The 20335-nt window shown below is 25.5% G+C and overlaps 1 protein-coding gene across 25 annotated transcripts in view; it reads right to left on the bottom strand.

Moving 5' to 3' along the window:
• The window catches only part of LOC129607630 (basement membrane-specific heparan sulfate proteoglycan core protein), a 132706-nt gene extending 112658 nt beyond the window's left edge, over window positions 1–20048 (bottom strand). For all 25 annotated transcript variants that reach the window (XM_055518733.1, XM_055518724.1, XM_055518735.1 and 22 more), the window contains exon 1: window positions 19551–20048. In XM_055518733.1, coding sequence (XP_055374708.1) covers window positions 19551–19649 — 99 coding nt within the window. In that variant the 5' untranslated portion in view covers window positions 19650–20048. The remainder of the gene's footprint in view (window positions 1–19550) is intronic.
• Window positions 20049–20335: the final 287 nt, after the last annotated feature.

Here is a 20335-nt window from a genome sequence, read left to right as displayed (position 1 = left end):
AAACCCAAAATGTGACTCAATAGAATTGATTTACATATATATTTAAAATGTAGTAATTTCTTATTTGTTCAAAATATTATACTATATAAGTGTACATACACATATATATACTTAGATATAAATTGTTTAATTAGGGTACCATCTTTATAAAAACTTACTATTCTTATGGAAAAAGCGTATCTCATAAAAATTGTATTGCAATTCAATTGCAAAAAGCTATATAAAGCAAAATACATCAATAGATTTCTCTTTTGGTTCTTCAAAGACCTACAAAATGCAAATTAAGCCTATGGCATGTACACCACCTGATTTTTCTTGTGATGTTTGACGATGTTATAGAATTTTTTCAAAAAATTCCTGATTCTCGATTTATGTATTTATTGATATGTATGCGCTGCCATTTTGCTATAAGAAAAAAATTATAACTCGTTAGATGGATTATGTTGAGCAGCATGTTATACATGAGTGTCTTAAACATGTGATACAGCTCGTGGAATCACCTTCCCTTGATTTAAAAAGAAAATAAATCCTTGGCCGAGGGTGTTGGTGGATCTCGAACGTCAAGGGGTAGATTCGTAGGATTGAAAATAATTCATGCAAAGTAATAATTTATGTACATATATGCAATTTTTAGATACTTGTAAAAGTAAATATGAAGGCAAGATAAGATAAAAGTTCAAGATTAAAATGAATGCTCACTTACATATATTTAGTTTTTGAATTTTTTTTTTTTAATTTGCATATATGTATTTAGTTCTTGTATTTAAAGTTAATTATTCTCTAAGAAGTTTACCAAAAACTTTTTAATGTTTTAACATATCTTAACAAATTAATTGCAAACAATAGGAAAAGAGGAATTTTTATTGCACCAAATTTCACATGTCAAATTTTCAACAGAAATGTGCTTCTTCGTATCAGAAATATGGCAATAAATTGTTTTTAGCAAAAATGTCTATCGCCACGCCAAGTCTTCCTCGGTATATCTCATCGTCAGCTTAAGCAATTTTAAATAACATTAATGCCTATTATCGCTTTGTGGATAGTCTTACTTATAATAGCTTTTGGGAAACATCGGCTATCAAGAACTCTACTTTTGACAAGCTTCTTTTTTTAGTTCTTGCTACATATACAAGACAAAATTAAACGATTTCTTTTTAAAGAAAAACGAATTTTTATACCAAAAGTTTTTTTTAATTACAAAAATGAGCCTGTATAAACTTTTTCATTTTTACCGAAATTGTGTTAAGCAACTTTAAAAGCTTTTTCAGTGTTTTTTTTTTGTGAAAAATATTTTCAGGGAAAAATTTAAAAACTTAAAAGTCGTAAATATATGGTCATATTATTGACTCATCCCGCATATTAAACTTATCCAAAGCTCCATAAATTACAAAGAATACGTTTGTGAATCATTTTGGAATCTGGCATAAATTAAAAATCGACTGGTGTAATGCATGCAACATATTTTTAACATAAATTGTGAATTAAATAAGGAAAAACTATATTCTTGAGATTTTTATAAAAGAAGCGTAGAAATTTTAATTTGTAATCAGTTTTCGAATTTATGCATTTAAAATATTCCTTTTATGATGTTTAAAAAAACAATTTTAAAAATGTGCAGAATTGTCTCACCCATCTACATATATATTATATTGTTTGAAATAATGTTTCTTATACAGTATCTTTAAAAATGTACGTACATTTGTACGTATAATAGTCATATCAACGTAGTATGTATGTATATTTGTTTTAAAGTATCCCAGAAACTTTTTCAAATTTTCTACTTCCGGTAGTTTTCTTACTTAAATTAAGTTTTTTATAAGCAACATAATAATGAACATCTTTTTCTATTTATTTATAGTAACTTAACAACAGTGTTATTTTATAGAATTTTTATAAATGCTCATAGACATAGATATACATATAATATAAAATAATTTATTTTAAAATGAATTATTTGCGAAAATGTTAAATCATACAGAGAGGAAAATTATCATAACTGTGGAGAATTTATTAAATAATTTATATTTGATTCATATGTATATATATGTATGTATATACATATATACCATGATCTTAATTTTTTTGCATTCATATAAATACTTATGTTTATTATTAGTTCTATAAATATTATTAAAAATAAGATAAGCAAAACTAATCCAAGAGCATAATAATTGTAACATTTAAAAAAAAAAGTTTTAAGCAATGTTAAATCAGAAAATTTATAGAACATTTACAAACAAAGGTACCTTCATTTAAATAAATACATTTCACTTAGGACTACTGCAACAGTTTGTAATTTCCATTAAGGTATCTATGTATATATGTAGAATTTAGGAATAACGCAACACCTTTGATGTGAATTGGCTACACATATATAACTAGTATACTTCTTTATTACACTCTTCATCTAATTTTTACTAAACAACGTTTTTATTCGGGTGCTCAAGTTAAACAAACTTTTCTAGTTAAAACAATTTTATTAATTTTTTGCATAATTTTGGTTTGGTTTTATAACCAATCAAAGTAAGTTATGTACACGCAACTGTTATCCTGCATTTACATCACGCATAGATGAATTTCAAAAAAGGAAAATTTATCATAGAATTAAAAATGAGGAAAATAAAAACCAAATTGATAAACTATTTTGTTGTAATAAAATTAAGGTTAATAATTTAATTGAGGCTATATGTAAGTTTTATTTTACATAAATCGGTGCATTTAGACGGCCTTTGGAAATAAAAAATTTAATTTTTAAGCATAAACATGTATTCATCTACCGGTGAGAAATATTGCTTCTTCTTTTCTAAGTATAGTAGAATCTCTCAAAGTCTTCTAGCCAGGTCATAAAAACAAATTAAAATGAAAAAATTACAATGTTATCCCTCATTTTATTAAGGCATGTCTGTATAATTAATTCTTCACATCTTCTAAATAAGGTACTTTATACAAGGTGTTTCGCATGAAGTGTTAAATAATTTCAGGGATTTCCTGGAAATTGATCAAAGAATACTCGTATTATTATATTCTTATATTATATATTATTATATTTTATTCGTTTTGATTAATTTAAATTTATTTGTGTACCAATGCATATATGGATATGTAATTCTTATGTAAATGATTTAGTAATCATTTCTTTAACATATACCATTTCAGGCACTGAAAATGGATAAAATTTTTGTTGGAAATAGATGTCAAATCTCAACAGTTTCCGAGATGTATAGGGATTTTAACGAGGACAAGTAGAAATTTTGTGAAAATTGTTTAAAACCATGATTACCAAATCACTCTGTATTTTAAGATTCATATACATATCTACATTTAAAAATATATTCTTATATGAATAAAAATCTTATGTGATCAGCACGTAACCGACCGCAATCTGTATTCTCTTGTTTATCGAAAGTGTTATAGAAGATTATGAAATTGTTTTTTAAACGCTTCTTTCCAATTTTAAGGAAGTTAGTAAGCTTTTAGTGAAAATACAAAATAATGTAAATTTGGGTGTTAGTACAATTTTGTTTCGTGCTATCAGAATTGTCTAAAAAGTTCGTCAGTTAGTTTCAGTAACAACCAAAACTCAAATATTAAATTTCAAAAAATTCCGTGAATTTGGTTCTTAAATACGGTAAAAAATGTAAAATCAGCTCCTAGTTGGTTTTCCCAGCCCTGAACTATCCAAAAAATTATAGGTTTATCACTTTAAAACTCCACATTTAATTATTAATTTTCAAGAAAATTGGCTGAAACTTTTTATATGCGCAAAAAGGTCGAGTTCCCGAAGTCTAATATATCCAAAAAGTTGGTCAATCCGCGATATAGCCTAAATAAACTCAAAAAAAATCGTTTCAGCAAATTTTGAAATACACGCGTGCACACACATATTGACAGACAGACAGACCGACAGCTCTAATTTCCAATAAGTTTGATATCTTTATCCTCATTCTAGGAAAAGAGTTGAATGAAGAGTGAGTATAATATTTTGCAAACTTTATCTGAATTTTCATCAAAGATACCTCAAGGAGTTTTGAACAATTTATTCTAAAAATTAACCGAACACATTCTTTTATTAGTCGAGTAATCAAAAATTACACTGAAATAAAATTGAATATATCAACAAATTTCAAAAGAAAATTGAGTGAGGACAAAATATAAGGCTCTGGTCGTCTATCTCGCTGGGAGTCTATTTTACTCAGAGAGTGAGAAGTAAGTGATATTTATATAATATAATTTTCGAGTGAGAGGAATTATTTGGTATTGCGTATCTGTTAATTTCCTTATTTTATCTGGTATTGCGTATCTGTTAATTTCTTTTTATCTAAAATGTATGTTACGGTACGGGTTACAGTATACTTATATATACACATGTATATACATATACACATACATATGTATATACTTATATATAAATATGTAAATGGACAAGGAGAGAATATTCTCCCCATTCTATTTGGAAACACAGTTTTCTTCTTAAAAGTACTAACACATTGTGTATGACTGCAAGTTTTATTTTTTTCTTCGCACTTTTATTTTTTCCCAAAATTTCCTTATTACATTGTTGAATGCTCTTATGATTACAATACGTTACACGTGTGCTATGTGTCTACATATACATATATATAGATGTATAAGTAAAATACTTTCTTTTAACGGAGGCACGAATCGTCATTCATTTCAAATGCCATAAATATTCTTTTTATTTATGTCAAATTACTCCTTTTTAGCACTTCTCCAAAAATGTTTTTAAAAAAAGGGCTTATTAGTTTCACTCTGTCCGTCCGTCCTTCCGTGGACACTTTTTTTTTGTTTATAAAACTTCTACACTCTTGAAGATAGAAAGCTGAAATTTAATATGTACATAGATCTTTATTAGCAACTTATTTCCGTAGAACAAAATTTTTACCTATCTCTCCCCCTCTAAAAGTTATACCCTCCAAAAACTTTAAAAATGGCCTTTTTAACTATTTGTTGCAATGAAACCATAAGCATTTTTCAAATTTTGCAAACGCAGAAAGTCAGTGGCCTACTTCTCCTATCGTGGCATACTATAGTCAAACTTAAAAAAAACAAAATGGCCGTTCAAATTTACCGTTATCTAAAATCCATTTTTTCCAAATTTTTGATGTCGTTTTTCTTCTAGACCCCAGGTTGTAGGATCCTGAAATTTTAGCAGATTTTAGACACTATAATAAATAGTCTATTTCGTTAGAAGAAAATTTTTTTCCATCTCGATCCCCTTTCAACTTATTGCCTCTTGAAATTTGTAAAATTTTATTTTTGACGCTTTATATTTCTACAACCGCAAGCTTTTTCAAATTTCTATAAACGCAAAATGCTAACGGCAAATTCCATAACATTAAAAAATATAATTATTTTTCTTAACTCGTACAATTTACCCTTAAAATCGAGCATTATGTTAACACCTCTTTAAATTAATTTTTGCTTGCATAAATGAAAGCAAAAAGACAGCATAAATCATCCATCCTAAATATATGCAATCCTAGAAATAGTTTCATAAATATATATAAATATAGAAATAGTTCGGTAAATTCCATAACATTAAAAAATATAATTATTTTTCTTAACTCGCGCAATTAACCCTTTAAAATCGAGCATTATGTTAACATCTCTTTAAATTAATTTTTGCTTGCATAAATGAAAGCAAAAAGACAGCATAAATCATTCATCCTAAACATATGCAATCCTAGAAATAGTTTCGTATATGAATGAAAATATTTTTAATAGTGTGGTAAATATACGTAGACTGTATTTAAAAGCAGTATTTTCACTAGTTGTTGAAGAGAAAAGTGCTACGATACAAACCATTGGTTTGACCCAACTTTATTATCTTTCTAACCAAGGAACTCAAAAAGTTGATTGACATACTCTATACAATTATGTATATAAAAAACAATTATTTATGTAAAAGCCATTTGTTCTATTAAGTAAAAAAGATTTTTTTATTAAATATGCTTAGACTAAAATTCCTTTTTCTTTTTAAATTTTAAAATTTTTTTTCTCTATCTAAATTTTGTAATCGAGGGAAAACATTTTACAAGTAATTTAACCCAAAAAAAAAAACGTTTTATTAAAAGTCTTAATGTTGTAAGTTATTTACAAAAAAAAAGGAGAGGACCAACTTGGTATTTTATTTATTTGAATTTATAATCATTTGCAAATCAACGATCTTTTCTGTTCCTATAAGCAGAAAGCATGGTGTAATAATTCATAATTATGCATAACCACTGTAGGATATAGGTCCATATATAGTATGTACATAATTACACCTTACTATACTATTATTTACTGGTTCAAGCCAACTAAATTACTCTTAAATTAGAAAATTTGATATATTTCAACAGCAATTAGTATCGGAGCAACAACCTTTTCTAAATTTTGTTTATACATACATAATTATGTACACGTAGAATATCTATATCAGCCATCAGTATTATTATTTGAAATTATAATATCACCGTAGATACTTTACATACTTATATATAGTATATTAAATTTATTACATAACATATATTCTATTGTTAAAAAATGAAACCTGTTGAATGCAATATTTTATTTTTACTTATAACTTTGTTTAAATTATAACCTCATTTAGGACGTAAACAGAATCCAAATTTCCTTTTCATTCACACAAACATAACTACATCCACGGAGATGTACTCGTATATGCATGTATTTAAAAATATTAATTTTGTCGATTATGTGTATATACAACAATGTATAAATTTATACAAGGAATATTTCGGTATTTCAAGTAATGTAATACCGAAATGTTTTGTACATACATACATATATACAAAAAACGTGCATAAAATAGTCTATAAAGGTATATAAAACCGTAAAAAACTATATATACATAGTGTATATAGGGATATGTCTTAATTTATATTCCGAAAAAATAATTCTTAAGGATATTGTTAGAAATATATTTCATTACAACACATTTGTATGAACTCATTATCTTATGTTGTAAAATTAGAGGAACATTTAAAAACCACGGTTGATTTTTTTAGATACTTTTGAGATTCAATATATGTAAATACAATGGATGTGTATATATATATAAATATATGTGTCTACATGTATATATGTAAGTACAAAAATATGTAAGTATGCATATATATGTGCATTGAAATTAAAAAAAGAATAATAAAAGAATTACGAAAGGAATAAGTTTTTTGCTAATTGGTCATGAAATGTGATACTTAATTTATGTTTTTTGTATTTATTTTGAAAACTTTTTTGACCGATTTAATGAAGAAATATTATTTTAGTAATAATAGAAAAAAAATTTCATAAAATAAGTGTTTGAATGCTTGTATGATTTATAAATTTTAATATAAAACACTCAAGTTAAAAAAGTCTAGAATAAGCAAATGTATATAATATAACGTGTCAGATTGTAATGGTTTATATAAAGTTCTTTACCTGTCCCGCATTTTCTACGTGATTGTTCTTTTTCTTCTCTTAAATGGGTTCGTACTGTCTCCTAAAAATTCTTTAATAGAGCAATACATATCATTTTTTATTTTATATGGACTGTAAACATCTACTTTGTATTTTGTTAAAACATATTACAAACTTTTGCTTTTGCTATGTCATGTTTGCATTAAACTTTTGTCATATGCCACGCCTAGGGAACTAAACATTTTTACATTATTTATCATTTTTTTAAGAATATGTTCAACGGATTGCCTCGAAATTTTATATATAAGCTTAGTTTGGCACTTCGAGAACTACCTAAATTTTGGTACAAATCAGATATCGGATATTTGCTACAAATCAACTGGACTATTACTAGGACTATTACATATAAAACGAAATAACCAGCCGTTTGCCTTCAAATTTAATATCTGAATTCAAGGTTTTAAAACAGTTAACATCTTAATTTTTAAGAGAATATCAGGGCTCAGAAACCGAATTTTCAGCAGGGGTCGATTTTACATTTTTTATCATATCTAAGGAATTAATTGACGAGATTTCTTGAAATTTAATATTTGAGTTCCGTTTTTTCCCGAAAGTAACTGAATAACTTTCCAAGGAATTCGAATGGCATAAAGTGAACCTCTAATAAGAGTCAAATTTACATTTTTCTAATTTTATATGTTAAGTAAATGTTTACTAGAGTCCTTAAAATTTGAAAGAAGTGTTTAAAAAGGTATTTTTATAATCTTATGTTAAAGTTCCGCTAAACTAGACAATATGTGATAGTCGATTATCTGCTGAGCATATTACAATTTTTGGATACTTTAATTTTCTTGAATTTTTAAGTATTAAAATTAAGGACGCTACAATTAGAATTTCAATGTTTTCATTTTCATTAATATATAATATGTTCATCAATTTTTTCAATTTATTTCTTTTATTTATCATATAGTATTTTCATAATTAAATTATTTTCATATGAAATTAATTTGTATATTTATATACACTCTACGCGAGCAAATGCTCTTATGAGAAATTAACTGATTTTGAAGGATGAGAAATTCATCCTTCAAAATCAGGTTTTCAGGAGCATCGGGAATCAGACCCTGGTTTCAGAACTACAATAACACGAAAATGATGCTAAACTCAGCATATGATTTACAATCACTGAATTGCTTATTAATTCAGTATTGCCACAAATTTCATTTCAGGAAGATCTTCCTATTTAAAATCAAAATATTGCCTAATGTAGTTAATAATATTGTTTTGTTTTAATGCATGATTTTGTTATTTTACTTAAAAATTATTTTTATTGCCCAATTCATTTGACCACTTTATATTTTTCATTCTCAAAATTAAATTAAAAATAGATCTCAGAAAAAAAATTTAGAATAATTTTCTTCTATTTAAATTTTAGGTCAAAATAATTAATGATACAAATGCTGTACAAAAACAAAATTTGAAAATAAATTTTTAAACAATAACGTATAAGTTATTCATTGAAAATAATTGTTTTAAATAATGTAAAACACATTATGTATATATTAGTCTCAAAGAAAACACTATATTGGAAACTTCAATATCACCCATGTACATTGAATAGGGTGAACACAAAACTCATCCTATTCGGTTAATTAAAGTTCAATAGTCTTTAATCATTTCAGCACATGCTTTAAAAACTCTTTACAATATCAAACTCAAAATATCATTAAAAATATAGTATGATGTCATCGCACTTATACTTTTAAGTATTAAATGAAACAAAATTTTAAATTAAAAAAATTTAACAAAGAAAAAATGGAATGTGTGACATACAATTTAATTGAGTAAATCATAAAAATGCTAATGAAAAGCTAGTTTTATTAGCACTTAATACATATGCGTTAGCCTCTTTAAATTAATCAATGGCGTACATAAAAATCGAGTGTAATTACTATTAATATCTTTTTAATATAAAAAAGTTAAAAACAAATTTTTATTAATTTGCGGCTTATAACTTTTTATTAAATCTAAATCTAAATTATTCTTTTTCACACTCTCAATTTTTATTAAAAAGCAAAGGGAACAAACACTTTTCTGACATAAGTGATCGCAGACGTGTAAGATAACAGCTTTAAATGACGTTTTTATTCAATGCAAGTTATCATTTCAATGAACTGTAAAATTTAAACAGTAGAAAATTTTGTGTTTTATAATAACTTAAACACTACAGATAAACATTATTTACTTAGTATATTTATGCATTAGTATGAAAACTTTCATACATAAAGCGTCATTGGTACTTATAGTAATATTTATTATATAATTTGGTGAAATAAATTGCAAGTTCATATATGCAATTTTATAAATTTGCAAAAAAAAAAACTTTTTTATTTTTATAGCTTCTGAAGAAATTTTTTTCATGGTTTTCCTGCTTCAGATCAGATTTATAAAAAGTTTTAGAAAACATATTTTTATCTTTACATAACATATAAGATTTTACATATGTACATATATATACATACTTGCAAGAATTAAGAAAATCATGATATTTAAAAGTGGCAACATTTTCAATGTGATTTTTTATTTTGTTTTTCATACTGTTCTCTTAATTTTATTTTTAATATTTTTGTAATCATAATCAAATCACAGTGCTTTCATTAACATAACGTTATCTAAATATCTTTAATAAGAAGCATAAATTATACCGATTATGAAAATATTTAGCAATACTTTAACTTCATATAATGTACCCTTGTATACTAACATATCTTTAAGATAATGTAGGCCATTACATTAAACAAACTTCAAATAATTATTAACTGATGAAATATGTAGCCATGCATGTAATATCAGGATCGTCTTTTCTTCACTTATATAAATAAAATATTCAAAGCACATCTTTGAAAACTTTTTATTTTTTTCCAAAAATATTATACACTAACAATAAAGGTATTTGTACCAGTAAAAGTGTTTTAAAAATTTTTGAGGCTGTTATATTATCGAATTTAACGATGTTAAAAGAATATTAAAAAGCAAATTTAGATTCATATGTATATTTTAATCGATAACATTAAATTAAAAATCATTATAAGAATAACTTGGTAGATATTTCTTATTTTATTTGCGTCCCATACAAACCTTTTCATATAATTTTGTGAAAATTTTTATAACATTTATATTTCGACTATTTGTTTATTTGAATTAAATAAATAATATTTCGTTAACCACCATGACTGACAAAGCAATATTTATTAAGGAAAGTTAAAACATCATAAATTCTATTTTCAATCCACAAAAGCTCGACCGATTAACAATCCGACAAAAAATGATCTAAACCAATAATATAGCGCTTGTATCTAGCAAACATTATAGTAAAAAAATTATGTTCTAATGAAATATTCTCCTATAATCTTACAGTTTTGCGTTGTTATAGGATGAATCTTAAAGTAAGAAATTTTCATAAAAGTTATACTGACGTAAGGACTGAATTACATGCTAAATGTTATAATTAAAACATAAGGGGATACTTGCCACTAAGACAACGATAATTGTTACATTTTTGCTTTTACAGGTCAATGAAGCTTATAGTGGCGACGATATAGGAAATTGACATTTCGCCAAATTTTGGGCATAATAAAGCAGAAGGAGTTACAAAAAAGTTTAGTTCCTGTAAAATAAAAACTCTTTTATTACCTGCAAATCCGTAAAATCGAAGAACAATTCGAGCTACAAAAAATTGATTAATTGAAAAACAATTGATTTAACAATTAAGGAGTTGATGATTTATCGCCAATTGTATAAATACAAAAATATTAATTTAAGAACCTATAATAGTATAAAAGTCATAAAATTTAAAAAACACTTTATATTTAATCGAAGATATAAAGTTTGCATCCAAAATATGTGTCAACAATTATAAAAGTAATATAAAATACATTTTAAAAAAAATGCTAATATGGTAAATTTTTATTTAGTTTTCTTAGTATATGGATAGTACGGCAATAAATAAACGATTAATGGAAAAATATCTCAAGTTTTAATTTAAAAATTAAGTTTCAATGTTTGTACAAAGTAATAATCTTTTCAAATTTCAAATTTTCAAACAACGACAAGAAATAATTCTTTAATTATGGCTTTTTTACTTCAACTTTAGTAGATATAACATGGATATTAATAGATAGATTTATATTTCACATTATGAACAAACTAAATAAAGTAAATAGTTAAATAATTACTATAGCGAGCTAAAAATAAAATTATCTTAACATCCTCAAAATTTTTTCCAAATTGTTTAGAAATCAATACAATTTTCCCCAAATTTTTTGTTTATAGTTTTTTTATTTATAAAAATTTACACATATGTACATTGTATATTTAATATGAGTAAACATATGTCTATATACATATGTTTGTATGTATTTATTGCTAAATTTAAAGTGCATAACGCAAATATTTTCAAAAAGAAGTTGTTTAATTGTATTTTAATGTACACATGAGATTTTTAAATCTACCAAAAATATAAATTAACAATGACTGGTTCAATCTTCGCCTGACTGGTTGAGAAAGTTATAAAAATATACATACATATATATACTTGTAATAATATAGGACTTATATTCAAATTAGTTGTTTAGAGCAGAAAACGGTGAACCTAAACAAACCCAATTTTATTATCTTTTTAAAATCTTTTCCTCACCATCATTTAATTTAAAGTTAGCTACATACATACATATACATATATATATCAAAATATATTAAGAATAAAGTTATGAATATTCCAAACTAATTCAAACTTAAATGAATCCATGAATTCAAACTTAAATGAATTCAAACTTAAATGAAATTAAATTTAAAATACGAGTATGTTTGCAGATATCTGCTACATCTATGAAAAATTTTTCTGCATAAATTTTTTTTTAATTTTACAACGTTTTCATTGCTTTCGGTATTATTACATTTATTCTTATAATCTTACAAAACAATATTAACAACAATCTAAAACACAATATATTGAACGTGTAATAGACAGCTGAACAAAAATTTTTATTTGATAAATTAATATTCGTAGTACATATGTATAACTAAAAATTTTTTAATAAATATACGTACTTATAATTCCCAAATATAGTTCTTTAACAATTTTTTCATTAATCTTTTTTATATTCATTTTATGTTAGTACGGTTATGTTAAATATTTTGAGAAAGTTTTGGGTAAATTTATATTCCCTTACATATACTTTTTTAGTGGAAGGATAATAGTACCAAAACAAACTCAACTTTTAAGAAATTCGGTGTTTGATAAAAAATTTAAAAGAATAATGACATAAACATTTCTTATGTTGTTCATTTCTGACAACAAAGTTATTATTTTTATATTATTTGACGAAATATAATTTTTCAATATTATTACTTATGCATCAGCGAAGTACTCTTTAAATTAATCATTACCCGCATCACAATTTTATAGACCCACAAAGGGCCAACCATAAACTCTTCTTTTCTTTCTCTATCGGACCTCGAATTTTCTTTGCACTTACGACATTTTTTTAAAGTATTTTGTAGCACCTTATTATAAAAAACGCTAATTTCACTATTTTGCAGTCAAAATGTATCAAACAAGACTTTATAATATATGTGTATAAGTGCATATATACTGGTATAACTCCACTTCTGTTATGGCAGTCAAGTCTAGAAAAATTTGTGAACAAACAAAGTTCAAAGATATAAAAAACTAGTTATAACTTGAGAAATAGCACATAAAAATTAAGAATCAGCGGATTATTTTTATTTTTCTATAAACATATGGCGTTCTTTTTTTAGCGTGCATTAGTCATATTGTAATAAGGAAAATTTATTTATAATTATAAAAATTTTTAGAATTTTTAGCTTTCTCCTTCTTCCTCTTGATATTCTTGAATAATATTTCTTAAAAAGATGGTATTCGGCTATCTATATTAAAAAATACTTCAATTTTTAAGTTCAAAACATAACTTCACCCTGAAAAATTAATACGAAATTCATGCTTTAGTTTCAGTCATTTTGATAATATTAGGCGGGCAATTATTCTGCCATAGTTTTTATAAATTTATTTATCTTAAAATTCAATATTCAGTATTTTTATTTATTTAATTTTTTATTTATTTAATTTTTTATTTATTTAATATGATTCATAACCATATTGGCGGGATGATAACCACTGAAGCATTGGTCAGTGCTTAAGCGAACATATATTGTAAATAAGATATCATCAGTTCAGTTAGATTAACATCGTAGTACTTCGAAGCACGATAATTTTTCGTACCTTGGTGTCTTGTGGGCAAACACTTCATTGTTTCACGTCAAGCAAATTCTCGGGATATGACGTCGATAGCGGACTAGTTAAACATATAAAGTTTAAATTGTATAACCGTTAGACTTACGATTCTATTGATAACGCGTCACTGACTCGTTGATGATCATCAAAATTCATGGAGTACTCTCTAAAGTTCCGGGAAACTAAAATTCGACACTTAAGCGAGTTTTAGAAAGCAAACAACATAATTAATATTACAAAAGTTGAAACTTTTACTACTCAACCCTTTATATTGCGAATTAATTTCTTCTGGTGAAGTTAAGGCTTGTAGAGTTAGGCCTACAGAGTTTGCTCTACATGAAATCTGATTAATTTTTGATAGTGCGATTTATATGGGCTCATCCGGGAAAATATTTTACACAAAAATATTTTTATGGCATGTACTTACAACATCGCTGGTCTCTAATCTAGAACGCAACTAGGAATTTTACGACTATGGTTTTCATATTGATAGAAAGCTTGTAAAATGGACAATCGTTTTGGTAGAAATTCCGAATTGTTACAAAAATTACATCGCCCTGACTTGTTGGATAGTCTTTTCTGCCGTTCTAAAATTACCATTATATTTCACACAGCCAACGTTATGGTCCATTTTCGATAAAGCCAGAAAAAATATTTTCCGATTTAGACCCTCTAGTTCGTAAACCGGTTCCGAGAGAGGTCCATGGAAAATATCCATGTTATGCTCTAGATTTGATGGGATTCCCGAATCAGAGTCATAGATTGAATTATATGGATGACAAATAAGAATTTTTTTTCTTCAAAATCATTCTTAAAACATTGGTTTGAAGATTGATCTCTATTCGCATACTCCCTTTTAACGAAGGAAACATAAACCATCCTTTAACGAAGGAAGCCTTTAAAACCATCTGAATTTTATTTCAAGCAATAAATAATTTTTATACTTTAAAAATTCGTATTGTAAGTAGTACAATACTTTACAATACTCGGAATCCCGGAAACACGCCCTTAGCATTAACAATACCAAATTTTTTTATTGCAAAAGAAAATTGAAACAATAATTTTGATAACACAAAGTGTCATTAATGTTTTTATAAATTAAAATTCATAGTTTAGATTAGAATTTAGAAATATTTTATTTGGAAGTGCAGAATGAAGGTAGTCAAGTCATGTTTATTTATTTGCTTACGAATTACTTATTAATTATTTAAGTATATCATATTATTGTAAATTTATATATCAACCTACTTTTCAAGATATAAAAAGTTTCTACTACTTTGCAGATATTGTAGATAATTATTTCAATAGTGTAACCATTTTTACATTTTGATTCATTTTATTTACGTAAAAAATTATCAAGCATTTAATGTGATAACCCCAATTAAATTAAAAATATCATAAAAAGTTCTATGAAATCTTGTGCTGCTAAACCAGCTAAACGTCAATGCTCTTTGCAGTGTATTTTGACAAAATAGAATTAAAAATCAATACTTGAGCATAGGTTTATACATAGTCTCCACAATACTCGCTCCAAAAATTCAATCTAAATTGTTGAAATGTATGTATCTACATATAAAAGAGTATGATCGTATAATCGGAAATATCGTTTATAAAAATATTGCTGTTCCACAAAAACTACAAATTCTAATATTAAGTTGTTAATACTTATATATGAAAGCTTTTGACAAAGTAAAAGTTTATAGTGAATGAAGTATATTTTCAGTCTTTTTTTTGTACCATTGTTTTTTTAATTCTTATAGTACGGTATGAGTAATTTTATAGAGAAAGAAGGTGTAAAAAACATTGACTGAACCTTAGCTACGAGGGAGATACATAAAAAAACACAGCTTCCATGGATTAGTCTTATACGATTTAGATGTCATCAGTGCATAATCCACTCAATTACGTATTATTTAAGGAATATTTAAAAATTACAAGAAATATGTTCTAAAGCAGGGATGGGGAACCTTTTCTCTATATAAGGCCAAATTTTAGTCAATGCAAAGTCAATCAGGCCGCAAAGTTTAAAAAAAGTCCAAAGGTTATAAATTTTTGCTTTGTGTAGGTTGATGAAAACAAAATTATGTCAGAATATAAAAAATAACATAAAACAGTTTATTTCATAAATAAAAATAGATAAGTAAGTATGTACATTATTAATAAAATAATATGGTTCATTATTTCAATGACTTTGCTGTGATTGAAAATTATTGAAAAAGTTTACTAGCGTGGCATACAATTATTCTGAAAGAAGCCCGGACATAGGATTCAAATATTAATATGGGTTTGTTTTCAAACAAATATGTATGTAAATTTTGAATTCAAACGTTGTTAGAAATTTCATGGCTTTGAATTTTCCAATTTTTAGTTTTCAAATTTGAAAGTTTATGTGCACGGTTTATTTTTCTAAATGTTTGATTTGTTTTCGAAAATTTGGCAGCAAAATTTTAATTTTTAAGAAATATAAGAAATAAATTTTTTCAAAGGCCACTAAAAAACAGTTAAAAGGCCGCATGCGGCCTTAAGGCCGCAGGTTCCCCATGCCTGTTCTAAAGAAAAATTATTAGAAATTTCCTTCATACACCTATTTCTAATTTTAACGCAGCAACATTTGTCTGCTTTATACCACATCTTTATGTTAGTAATGTCTTGTAATAAACATGCGTTTATATAACCCACAGTAATAAATTTAAAAAACATTAATTTAACACGGTCTCGAAGTTATCTATAATATGGTAAAATAAAAAATTAAAAGGAAATCCGTTCAGTATTTCGCTATATAGGGTGTTCACTTAAGGTGGCAGATAATTTCAGGGATAATTTATTGATCAATTTCCAGCAAAAAATGTCCGAATTTCCAGATGTGCTCCTCTTTAACTTTTAGATCTCATCGTAGTTCATCAAAAAAAAAACAAAAAAAAAAAACAAAAATTTTCAAGAAATTTCGATTAATGTAAAAATAAATTAAAAAAATATAAAAATTCTGAATCGCCTGTAGAACAAGCTCCTAATGATATCTCTATGTTCTATGGTTCCGAAACTATAAACATTTATTTATATAACTAAAAATACTAACGGTTATAGTAACGTCCGTGTTACTGAGATAAGTATACCTCAAAACTCGATTAATTCCTCTCATTTCCAAATTAAATTTAGATACATAAAAATTTTCATTAAAATAGGTTCTGTCAAAACTAGAACGCCAGGTCCATGAAACTGAAACAGACTGGCAGGTAACATTTTGCGTTGTTTATTTACTTACCTTCATTATTTATTTACTTTTGAAAATGAAACATGTACATCCTGTGGAAAGTTCCACATGATTAAATTTTGTCTAATAAGTATTAAAATTTCAAATATAAAAAATTACACCATTTAAACATTTTAGTTTAACTCTTTTAAATCATTCTTTTAAATTTCATTTAAAGTTTTTTATTTTATTTTTAATTATACTTATAAGTTGGCCATTTTTTGGTTTTAAATATTTTTTATTCTAATTATTTGTTAATATTGTTAATAATGTCTAATAAGTCTAAAAAGTTGTCCTCAGAGCTCATTTGTTTAATTGAATTAAATAAAATCCAAATTGAGATTAAATAGAAATTGGTTTTGAATGTTTACCTCAAATTCGTTAACACTTAATGATAAATGTTTTCATACATATCTGACACATTTGCCGTGCAGCATCATACGAGTATATACATATGTATGTATGTATTTATTATAAAACTTATAAATTAAATAAAAATGTATTTTTTTATGTAAATTTGTATAAAAAAGTATACATGTGAGTAAATACAATGTCTAATACCTTTGATTTAATGGAAGCTTTCTAAAGGCCAACACTCAAAAAATAAGTGAGTACTTATAGGAATTTTTTTGCTCAAAGATATGAGATTAGTTTTAATTTTACCTGTACAAACAAATACAATTCTGCATAAATGAAAGAAAAAACATATTTTATTCCTTTTTGTTTTTTTTTTGTCAAAAATCAACAAGAGTGGATATTATTATGTGTGAGTACAAAAAGTGACGACTAAAAATTCTGTAACAAATTTCAGAAATCACAATTCTTTTAAATTAAGTCAGAAAACTGTATAATAATGATAATAATGAATAAGTATATAAAGTCCGAAATAGTTAGCAAAATAAATAAAGAAGCATAGATTGCAAAGAACAATCTACTTAAATGTAATTGTAAAAAATTTTAAATTTTCGTATTTTGCAACATGGATTTATTTTAATCCAGTCTCAAATATACTTAATATGTACATAATATAAATACAAACCGAGCGTTAGGGAACATACACACATTGCATATTAGTATAAAATCTCGAGTTTTATAGGAAATCCATAACAAATTTCTCATATGCATATGTATTTGTATAAAAGTATCCAACACATATAATAGCTACACATGTAAAAATTAACAGGTACAGCCAGTGATTCCAGATTTTCAGATTTATCTATATTTGCCAGATATGTTTTCAATTGTGAAGATTTTGGCTTTCTTTTCTTTATGCAGGTTTTTAAAGCTTTTAAAATTAAATTTTCAAAATAATTTTAAGAATAAACAACACGAAATAAAAATGAAGCAACTTCATTTTACTTCTTTTCAAATTTTGTGTGTTAATTTTAAAGAAAGACATATATTTGTTTTCTGATTAAATTGAATCGTGACACACATTTAAAATATTCAGAACAATAATATTGTTGGAAAGTTTTTGAAAAACCATTAGGAATAAAGGAATTCGAAAAAAAATCATTTTTCAAAAATTGAGTTAATTTAGAAAAGAATTTAAATAAAATTTAGATAAATACTTAAACGTAGATTAATTTTTGATTGTATAGCTTAGATTTAAAAATGAAGTACAAATAAACCATAATCGAAACAGCAAAATCTCCAAATGCAAAAGTTTTAGTATTTTTTTAGGTTTTTGTGCGTGTGATGTGTGAAGAAATCTTTCACTGCAAAAAAAATTTTACTGACATTTATTTACATCGAAGAACAATAATTATTTTTAAAAAGTGAGCCTAAAATGAATGAGGACGCAACTATAAACATTATATCATTTACAAGTATGTATGTATGTTTGTATATAGGAGTTAGTTTTCTATTTGCACTTTTGTTCTTCTCATACATTTATAAAATATTGAAATAAATGTCCATGTATGTATGTATGTATGTACATATATTGTACTTTCGCATTTAGAATCAAAGAATGTGGGGTGTAGCATTACAGGTATGTAGATATTTTTAAAAATTTTAAACTGTAATTTTGGTAATGCCAGCTTTTTTAGGTTATTTTTAAAATAAAATGAAGATTTATGAATGGAATACGAACAGTTCAGTTATGTACGTTTATGGTTTAGTCTATATGTGTAAAACCAAATAAATGAATTTCAAGAGCTGATCGATTAGCAATAAAATTAAAAATTAATAAAGGAGCATATCAAAGCAAAAAAATTATAGGAATAATTTAAATTATAAAATATGTTGTATGTAGGAGTACAAGAATCTTTGTTATTTTGCATAATTATTAAAAAAAAACAAGAGTTAACTGCCATTTGGTTTATTTTATAATTATGCATATGTACATGTTTAAACGGGTAACATAAACATTTTAAACGAGTAACATATGTACATAACATAAAACAACATTAGCAAATGGATCACAAAACCAAGATCTTTTTGAGTGTGTCAGTAAAAAATTTAAGATAAGCATTATAACAATATATAAGTAAAAAATAAAAATACTGAATGCACATGTTTTAAAATATAAATTTTAACAATAACAAGAAAAATGATTACCTCTGCATAACAATTTAATTGAATTCCAATTATTTGTACCACCATTAGAAATATCAAAAATCTTTTTCTAAATTCTGTTTGGGGATGAAAAAACCCCATTTTTAATCAGTATAAATTTTATAACTTAAAAATATTCAAACACAAATTTTTCATAATATGCACAAATTTTTTTATATTAAATTATTCCTTGTTTAGTACACACGATAGCAATTTTTCCTTTATTCTTCACCGGATACACCTTACGTTTAAAATAATGCTGACACAAAATATTTAGAACATTTTTATTTCACATCCAAAGTAAGCACATGAAAAGATAATTTTACGCGAAAGCCGCCGAAAAAAGTTTGTTCAAAGTGTTATGTATGTAATATGAAAGAACTTCAAATATTAAAATTAAGTTTTTATTAAAAAATTTAGATTTCAACAAATTCGATTATTGAAAAGGTAAATGAAACGTGTAACGAAAACCAACACAAAACAATTACGTCCGCACCAGTTGACGGCGCATAACTGAATAAAAATTTTCTTTTATAAATATCTTACAACAGCAACGCCGTATTCTCAATTCTCACATTAAAATCATAACATGGTGAAATATATAATCTCTTGAAAAGGCTCTCTTGTTTTTATCGTTTCGTTTCGTTCACCATCATTCATATTACACAAACCTACAAGAATATGGTAAATTATATTTACTTCTTAAAATAAATTTCTTATATTTAGTTTTTATTTTATTTTTATATACTCACCACTCACTAGTCACCGTTCATTTTTTGAGAGAATAA

Source organism: Condylostylus longicornis, unplaced genomic scaffold, assembly GCF_029603195.1.
Source record: "Condylostylus longicornis isolate FDR11 unplaced genomic scaffold, ASM2960319v2 ptg000028l, whole genome shotgun sequence".
NCBI lineage: Eukaryota > Metazoa > Arthropoda > Insecta > Diptera > Dolichopodidae > Condylostylus > Condylostylus longicornis.
Note: the sequence above shows the minus strand (reverse complement) of the source record. Positions and strands in the feature narration are given on the sequence as shown.